Here is a 9,561-nt window from a genome sequence, read left to right as displayed (position 1 = left end):
AAGTTTCAAACTTCTTTTAAATGGATTAATAGACTTTATAAAAGATATAAACCAATATTGTCGAGTCTATAATGCTCAAACACAATATTTTCCAAAATAAAGATGATAAATATGAAACATGTACATATGTATATAAATATAGCTATTTGTTTCATATTTATTTAAACTTGAAAGGTATAAACCGAAAACGTGTATGTGTGTAATATTGTTTTAGATTTAAGCATTAACACACAAAGTATAAACACCTAAAACACTATAACACTATACCAAGCAATGAATCTTCAATGAGCTTGTCTTGGTTTGTGGATGAAGCTTGATCTTAAATCTTTGACTTAAATTGTGCATAGCTTCACTCCGATATTCCACCAACCTCCTTTAAATGTGATCGTGAAGGCTCAATCCAACCAACCTCCAACATCGATGTTTGTCTAGAATATCTAATGAGCAAACACAAATACTAGACAAATGATGTTAGGGATTGTTTATAAATCATCATCAAGAAAAAGGTACTAACATATGATAATATAATAAATTCTAAAAGGATTAAGAGTATTTTTGTCCATAGGAAATTTTTCTCAAGCTCCCATTTTTGAAAAGAGCATGATGTTATATATAGACTTGGTTGGTGGGTGGGTGGGAGTTTATAAATTTTCTTCTTTATTTTCCCAGATTGTTTCATATTTTAATTAATGCATCACACATGGTCAAATACTTTGATTTTTAATTTTAGGTTTATGTCTTTATTATAACTCGTTTGTTAAAAAATTTATTGTAACTATGTAATATATTGTATTGAATAAGATCAATTTTTTAAACCTGTACATAATGATGTTAAGAAAGATTCTTTTTGTAGCAGACAATATTTCATAGGCAAAATATATGATACAATCAATTTAAGAACAGTATAAACAATATATGAAGATATTAATAATTACTAATACATAAAACTAATATCATTTTGAATATGGTAAAACAATTCTAAAGGAAGTTATACATGATTAAAAGAATAAAACTTACTCAATCTTCACCTGAGGTGAGTTTCTACACTTTTAAAGTAGACCAAACATGCATAAAATTGTTATTGCATGAGAAATATTGGTGTTGAGGGGTCAAATTAAACTTTAGGATTCAAGGAAAGTATTAAACTGCTAGCATCTGAGAATTGACATGTGCAAGAATCCGATTCTGTTGATTAGCTCTTTGCACTATGATTTGAAGCTTCTACAGTTCTATACTGCTTAACTCTATTGTTTTATTACCACAAATTAAACCAATATAAAGAGATTCAAACCAATTAACAAAGTGGAGTTCCCTTCTAAAAAATAGAAAGCCTGAATTTATGAGAGAATCTTCTAGAAGACGGTCACTTTGATTCTTGATAAATATCGGAGTGGGCAATGCTATTAGGTCATCAGCTAGTGTCGATTCATCTCCATTCCCATTCTTAAGAAGGAGGTCACTAAAAAGTATGTCCATGCTTGATTCTTTGATAGCCACAATTTTTCCATTGTGTTACATAGATGTGATTTGAATAAATTTTCACTATCAATTTTTTATCTTGTTGCATGGGGGACTACGGGTAACACTTGTCTGAATTTGCTGCTAAACACAATCCCTTTTTTTGCCAAATGGTTCATCTTGATCCATTATATCCAAAAGGTTATATCCCAGTGTTTTCACTTGCAACATGTTTAGCCATTGGAGTTTCATCCTAAATTATGAGCTTGGTTATCTTAAACAGTTGGGATATTTCATTTGCTTGGATATCCTACACATAAGATGATTCTATTGGGATTTTGATCTTAAACCTATAGTGTACTATTTAGCCTCCATATGTCATTTCCACTACTACACCCTATGTTGATGTATCAAGTGCTATCATGCCTTCTGATATTAATTTGACAATTAGAGCAGGAAATAAATATCATTACAACTCCTTTGGGCCCATCAATAAAGAAAACTCCACTTTTATTTGCTTCGGCTCGTGCTAGTACAGAAGTGCGCAACATAATGTTCAGAGTTGTATGATGGTGCAGTATTGAGATTTCGATTAGGATATGTACAAAAAGATTAGTTTATTGATTCTCTGGCTTGTTGCATGCAGGGGCGTAGCCAGAGCTTGCTTGCCCTGGCCAGCTACCCAGGGCAAGAAACTTCGCCTCTCCCACGACCTCTCCCTCCTCCCCTCGCTTCCTCTCCTCTCCCGCCGCTTCACCTCCCTGTCCCACAGATCCAACCTCCACTCCCTCCTCTTCTAGGATCTCCATCTCAACAATCCCCAGCCCTCCTCCCTCTTCCGCGCCTCCCTCCTCTCCCTCATGACATAATACTCGTAGACCACCTTTATTTTTCGTCCAGGGCAAAAAATAATCGTGGCTACGCACGCCACTGGTTGCATGTCCATGAGTGAAGACATGCCTATATGAAGGCTTAAGCAAACTAATTACATTTAAATATGAAGTAATCAAGACTCTATATATAACTCCTATAAAATAAACTCTCAACGATAACTTCATAGTGATCAGATTATACAAGAACTCTCAAAGATAAAAATCAATTTCTAATTAAATTTCTAATTGAATTTGTATTAACTTCTAATTTTTCAAATAAAAATGTTTAGAGGCTTAGATGGACATTTGTTATCCCTTCTTATTTGGTGATCGTGAATTTACATGGGCAAGCATGATAGATTGTTTATATGTTATTAAACCAGAAAAAAAGGTTGATCTACTTCATCTAATTGTTGGATGGCTGTAATTCAAAGCTTTAAAGATAGATCCATCGGGGGGAAAATATTTTCAGATGTAAGAAATTATGTAAAAACTTGTGCTAAAGCGTGTAAGTTTCACAATCTATCATATAACAAGCAAAGATTGTTTCCGACAACATCTAAATGTTGGATCATTTTAATTCTAACAGGAAAAAACACGATAATTTCACTAAAACCCTTTGAACTTTGGGGTGTCACAAAACTCCTGAACTTTAAGCTTTTCTCATTGTAATCCCTATCTGTTGTTGATCAATAACTAAAATATATTTGATAAAGAAACCCTTCAATTGAGGGAATAAGGGGCCTGTTGTATGTCTAAATACAATCATCTTTAAGGACTAATTAGCATATTAGATTGTTCATCGGGATGGATAATTCTGTGAGTTGCGAACAATGTTAATGTTGGAGTAAAGCTGACTGATTAAAGTTATAAGAATTGTTTGACACATAACAAGAATTGAAGTCAAAATCAATTATTTACAAGTCTACGATGACCACTTACTTTAGTATAGTTTGATTAACTTCATATATGATTGTTTACGGAGGACCCCCGTGTAGGATTATTTTCCTATTTCATCCACGTCCTTGACTAAAAGGGAACTTGAACTATAATTCTATTTATATTAAAGTCCTACTCTTACTCGGACCTGCGTCGAGCAGGCCCGGCCCAAGAGGGGGGTAGGGGGGCGAGCGCACAGGGCCCCATTTCAAAGGGGGCCCCAAATTTTTAAAAATGCCCATAGTATATTTCTTAATTCTTTCCAATAAGTCTTTTGTTTGTTTAAAAAAGAGCCTAATAATCTAATACTAGCCCACTAAATTAAATAATAATTTATGTCCATTGCCTAAGCCTAAATGCCTAACACCCATGACCCATCTGATTTACATTTTACCGGAAATATACACCAATTAGTACTACAATTATGATTAGTTGCTCATTTGTCTCCTAAAGTTTAGGAAATTCAATTTGAACTCATTAATTCCCAATTAACTATTCTCTATTAACTAGGAAACACACCAATAATGCTATCGTTTATCATTTATATCCGTTTGTTTTTTACCGTTTAGTAGTAATTTTTTTACCGTTTATTTTTTTACCGTTTAGTAGTAGTACTAGGAGTATCTAACTACTATAAATAGTGAAGTAAGTAGTATTTTTATAGTATAATTTATTAATCTTCTTCTACGACTACAATTCATCTTCATTCTTCATCCTTCATCTACAATTCATGTTTTGATTCTATTGAAGAGATAATACTATTGAGGATTTGGCATTGCGATAATATTAGAAGATTTGGCATTTAACTACATTTTTATTTCAAGAAATCAGGTGATATTTTTCCTTTTCTTTTGTTAAGTTAAGTTATTTTATTTGTATTTTATTTGTTATTTATTTTATTTATCTATTGATATTTATTTAGTTTCTTATTTTTGTTGTTTACTTGTTTTATAAAATGATTCCTAGAAAACAATTGTCTGGTTATGAAAAAAGAAAAAAGAGAAAACGATTAAATTCTTTGGTCGAATCACAAAAAGAAGCTATTAATAAATTTTTCTCCAAAAGTTCAAGTTCTCATGAAAATAATGAACAATTAGATGAAAATACACCTACTAGCCATGAAAATTTACCTACTGATAATGAAAATTTACCTATTGATGATGAAAATGTATCCATTGATGTTGAAAATGTATCTATCGATAATGAAAATAATGATAATAAATATGTGCCTAATATTGATATCTATGACCCTAGAACATGGGAAAATATTGATAATGATTCAAGAGATATTTTAGTTGAGAAGGGGCTTGAAAGAGAAACAAATCTCAACTTTCCTTTAGACAAAGAGGGTAGACATTTTTCATATACGCAGGCCCGGCCCAAGAGGGGGGTAGGGGGGGCGACCGCACAAGGCCCCATTTCAAAGGGGGCCCCAAATTTTTAAAAATGCCCATAGTATATTTCTTAATTCTTTCCAATAAGTCTTTTGTTTGTTTAAAAAAGGGCCTAATAATCTAATACTAGCCCACTAAATTAAATAATAATTTATGTCCATTGCCTAAGCATAACTGCCTAACACCCATGACCCATCTGATTTACATTTTACCGGAAATATACACCAATTAGTACTACAATTATGATTAGTTGCTCATTTGTCTCCTAAAGTTTAGGAAATTCAATTTGAACGAATTAATTCCCAATTAACTATTCCCTATTAACTAGGAAACACACCAATAATGTTATCGTTTATCATTTATATCCGTTTGTTTTTTACCGTTTAGTAGTAATTTTTTTACCGTTTATTTTTTTTACCGTTTAGTAGTAGTACTAGGAGTATCTAACTACTATAAATAGTGAAGTAAGTAGTATTTTTATAGTATAATTTATTAATCTTCTTCTACGACTACAATTCATCTTCATTCTTCATCTACAATTCATGTTTTGATTCTATTGAAGAGATAATACTATTGAGGATTTGGCATTGCGATAATATTAGAAGATTTGGCATTTAACTACATTTTTATTTCAAGAAATCAGGTGATATTTTTCCTTTTCTTTTGTTAAGTTAAGTTATTTTATTTGTATTTTATTTGTTATTTATTTTATTTATCTATTGATATTTATTTAGTTTCTTATTTTTGTTGTTTACTTGTTTTATAAAATGATTCCTAGAAAACAATTGTCTGGTTATGAAAAAAGAAAAAAGAGAAAACGATTAGATTCTTTGGTCGAATCACAAAAAGGAGCTATTAATAAATTTTTCTCCAAAAGTTCAAGTTCTCATGAAAATATTGAACAATTAGATGAAAATACACCTACTAGCCATGAAAATTAACCTACTGATAATGAAAATTTACCTATTGATGATGAAAATGTATCCATTGATGTTGAAAATGTATCTATCGATAATGAAAATAATGATAGTAAATATGTGCCTAATATTGATATCTATGACCCTAGAACATGGGAAAATATTGATAATGATTCAAGAGATATTTTAGTTGAGAAGGGGCTTGAAAGAGAAACAAATCTTAACTTTCCTTTAGACAAAGAGGGTAGACATTTTTCATATACACATTTCAATAGAAAATTGAGTAATGGAGAGAGTAGAGATCGAAAATTGTTAATTTACTCTAAACATATTGATAAGGTATTTTGCTTTTGTTGTAAATTGTTCAAATCTAATAACTATAAAGCTTTGTTAGCAAATGATGGATTACAAGATTGGAGACATATAGGTGAACGACTAAAAGAGCATGAAAATAGCATCGAACACATAACTAACATGAACTCTTGGAATGAACTAAGATTAAGGTTGGGAAAAGGTCAAACCATAGATAATGACTTGCAAAAGGAAATTATGAAGGAAAAAGAACGATGGCGTCATGTTTTGATTAGAATAATAGCTGTTGTAAAATGTCTTGCTAAAAATAATTTGGCTATTCGAGGAAGCAACGAAAAGATTTATCAAAATAGTAATGGTAATTTTTTGGGAATTATTGAGATGCTAGCAGAATTTGATATAGTCATGCAAGATCATGTTAGGCGTATTCAAAATCATGAAATTCATCGTCATTATCTTAGTCACAAAATACAAAATGAATTGATTTCTAGCTTAGGTCAAAGTGTTAGAAGTTCTATCATAAAGACTATTAAAGAAGCAAAATATTTTTCTGTAATTCTTGATTGTACTCCGGATATTAGCCATCAAGAACAAATGGTCTTAGTAATCCGTTGTGTAGATATGTCGAGCCAAATTGGTAGAATAGAGGAGTATTTCATAGAATTTTTAAAGGTAGATGACACCTCTGGATTAGGACTTTTTAATGAATTGTTAAATATATTGAAATTACTTGATCTTAATGTGGATGATATTAGGGGACAAGGGTATGACAATGGTTCTAATATGAAAGGTAAACACCAAGGTGTTCAAAAACGATTGTTGGAAGTAAATCCAAGAGCATTATATATGCCATGTGCTTGTCATAGTCTCAATCTTACTCTTAGTGATATGGCATATTCGTGTGTTAAAGCTGTTTTATTTTTTGGAGTTGTGCAACATATTTATTCATTATTTTCGAGCTCTACTAAACGATGGAAAATATTAGTTGACAATGTTCCATCATTTACTGTTAAATCTTTATCAAATACTCGTTGGGAGAGTAGAATTAAAAGTGTAAAAGCAATTAGATTTCAAGCCCCTCAAATAAGATTGGCTTTGTGAGAATTATATAACACTTGTGAAGATGCAAAAACAAAGAGTGAAGCTGAAGGTTTGGTTACTGCTATTGAAAATTTTGAATTTTTACTTGGTATGATGATTTGGTATGACATTTTATTTCCTATTAACAAGGTGAGTAAACTATTACAACATAAAACTATGAGCATTAACAATACTATCAAGCAAGTAAAAGATATGATGTTGTATTTTGAAAATTATAGATATGATGGATTTCAAAAGAGTTTAGATATTACTAGAAGTATTGCACTTAAGATGGATGTTGAGCCTATATTTCAAATAAAACGTCGCATATTTAGAAAAAGGCAATATGATGAAAATGATCATGATGAAGAAATACAATCTTTGGAAGAGTCTTTTAGAACTAATTATTTTTTTGTTGTGGTGGATATGGCAATCTCTTCATTGAAAGAGAGATTTAAACAATTACAAACATTTGAAAGTATTTTTGGATTTTTATATGACTCAGATAATTTGAAGTCATTGAACGATAATGAATTGAGAGATTGTTGCATTCATCTTCAAAACATTTTATCTTTCAATGATTCATCAGATATTGATCTAAATGATATGTTCTCTGAATTAAGAGTGCTGCAAAAGACTTTGCCAGATGTGTCAAAGACAGCAGCCCAAATTCTTGAATTTGTTAAATCTGCTGATTGTTATCCTAATGTTTTGATTGCATATCGAATTTTATTAACTTTACCTGTGACTGTAGCATCAGCGGAAAGGAGTTTTTCAAAATTGAAGCTGATAAAAACATATTTGTGCTCAACATTATTACAAGAAAGATTGAATGACCTTGCAATTCTATGCATCGAGAAGGATATGTTGGAAAAGATAGATATAGATTCTATTATTGATGATTTTGCATCAAAAAATGCACGAAAACATCGTTTTTTGTAATTTTTGTATTTTTATGTATTATTTCTTTTGTAAAATAAATATAATTCAATAAATTTATAGTTCAACATTTATATAGAAGAGGGCCTCATTTTATCATTTCGCACAGGGCCTCAAAAAAGCTTGGGCTGGCCCTGGCGTCGAGGGAAGGTATGATTGCTGTTTTATTTACACTGTGAAGCTGTTTTATGTATTTAAACATATCATTTAGGATAGAATAACAATGTATATATAATATCTAAAAATATCAAGAATACTATTTGACTACGGAAAGGTTTTCTAAAATTACACTTTTAAAGGAAGCATACGATATGATATGATATGATTTGCATCATTCTGTCTTTCATCCTCTTAATTCACATATTTCTTTCACCAACTCTTAATTTGTATCTTTATTTTGTATCCAAGTAACATAAAGTTCAAGCCAGAAATGCATAGACCAATCTGAACTGACCAAATCAAATTTCATTATACTCGGTTTCCGAAACTAGGATGTTTTTGGTTTTCGTTTTTTTATGGCTAACATTTGTGAAAACAGATTGAACTAATGGTCTGCTCACTCCTAAGAACTCTGATTTGAAAATTTTTAATTCATTTCACATGACCAAGCTAGCCCCTCCAGTCTTTACAGAAAACCTTTCATCACAAGCTTGTTAGAAATTTTATGAAGATTATATGCGGAATTAAACATAAGAAATAAATAATGACATTAATGGAAATATCACATGCAAGCAAACACCAATATTTAATATGGTTCAACAAATCGCGGCTACGTCAATAGGGCAATCCAGAAAGAAATATTTCACTATAAATCAATAGTACAATTCCTCGAAGCTACACCTAAACTTGAGGATTAAATCACAAGAGAAAATACAGTATTACCACTATGGCACAAAAATTCTAAAACTCGTATCAACTCAAATCTCCAACACCCTTTACGAAAACAGCACAGTACGCTTGCCAGCATCATTCTTCTAAAGAAAATAGCTTTTGAATCACTGCAGTCAGGCAGCCAAGTACTCTGAAAATCAACTTTTTCTCCTCTCTTTTTTCTCTCCTTACGTTGAATCTGTTGGCCTTCTTGTTTTGATGATGATTTACAAACAATTTACTACTAATGTTGTTTGTCTAGTGTCCGTGTTTGTACATTCTTCATGTATGGTAGACAAACAACCGTAGTTGGAGCGATGGAATGGATTGCGCCATAACGATCATATCAAGGAGGTTGGCGAATTGTGGAGTGAAGCATGTACAATTCAATTCAAATCCAAGTTTAAGCTTCCATCCGCACATTGTACCAAGATTGAGCTACAATGAAGATCAAGATCAAAGCTTCGGGTAATTTAGTATAGGTTTATATTATCGTGTGTTTAATACGTTAAGCTCAATATCTTATACACACACATTTATTGTTTTCTTCATATATATATATATGATATATATAATATATAGTATATATATATATACTATATATATATTATAATATATATATACTATCTATATACTGACTAATATATATAACTACTTATATTATATACTATAGTCAATATATATTATATACTATATACTTATACTATAAGCTAAATTAAATATATACCTATATAACAATAAGTTTTGGTTTTCTATGGCATATATATAGTTATATATATA

The 9,561-nt window shown here is 30.9% G+C and overlaps 1 protein-coding gene across 1 annotated transcript; it reads left to right on the top strand.

The window, feature by feature from the left end:
• LOC109841754 lies at positions 4,225-7,914 on the top strand. The gene is made up of 6 exons (XM_020410696.1): positions 4,225-4,618; positions 5,966-6,151; positions 6,218-6,397; positions 6,620-6,791; positions 7,128-7,231; positions 7,562-7,914. The coding sequence occupies exons 1-6, from the start codon at positions 4,225-4,227 to the stop codon at positions 7,912-7,914; spliced, it is 1,389 nt and encodes a 462-aa protein (XP_020266285.1).

Source organism: Asparagus officinalis, chromosome 5 (assembly GCF_001876935.1).
Source record: "Asparagus officinalis chromosome 5, Aspof.V1, whole genome shotgun sequence".
Classification (NCBI taxonomy): domain Eukaryota; kingdom Viridiplantae; phylum Streptophyta; class Magnoliopsida; order Asparagales; family Asparagaceae; genus Asparagus; species Asparagus officinalis.
This window is presented reverse-complemented; position numbering and strand designations above follow the sequence as displayed.

What these genes read in the sequence shown, in the direction of transcription:
- LOC109841754 (XM_020410696.1), top strand. Translation starts at nt 4,225, where the DNA reads ATGATTCCTAGAAAACAATTGTCTGGTTATGAAAAAAGAAAAAAGAGA. An exon ending in TTCTAGCTTAGGTCAAAGTG is followed by an intron (nt 6,398 to 6,619) that starts TTAGAAGTTCTA and finishes ATATATTGAAAT; the next exon opens with TACTTGATCTTAATGTGGAT. An exon ending in ATATGATGGATTTCAAAAGA is followed by an intron (nt 7,232 to 7,561) that starts GTTTAGATATTA and finishes ATGATTCATCAG; the next exon opens with ATATTGATCTAAATGATATG.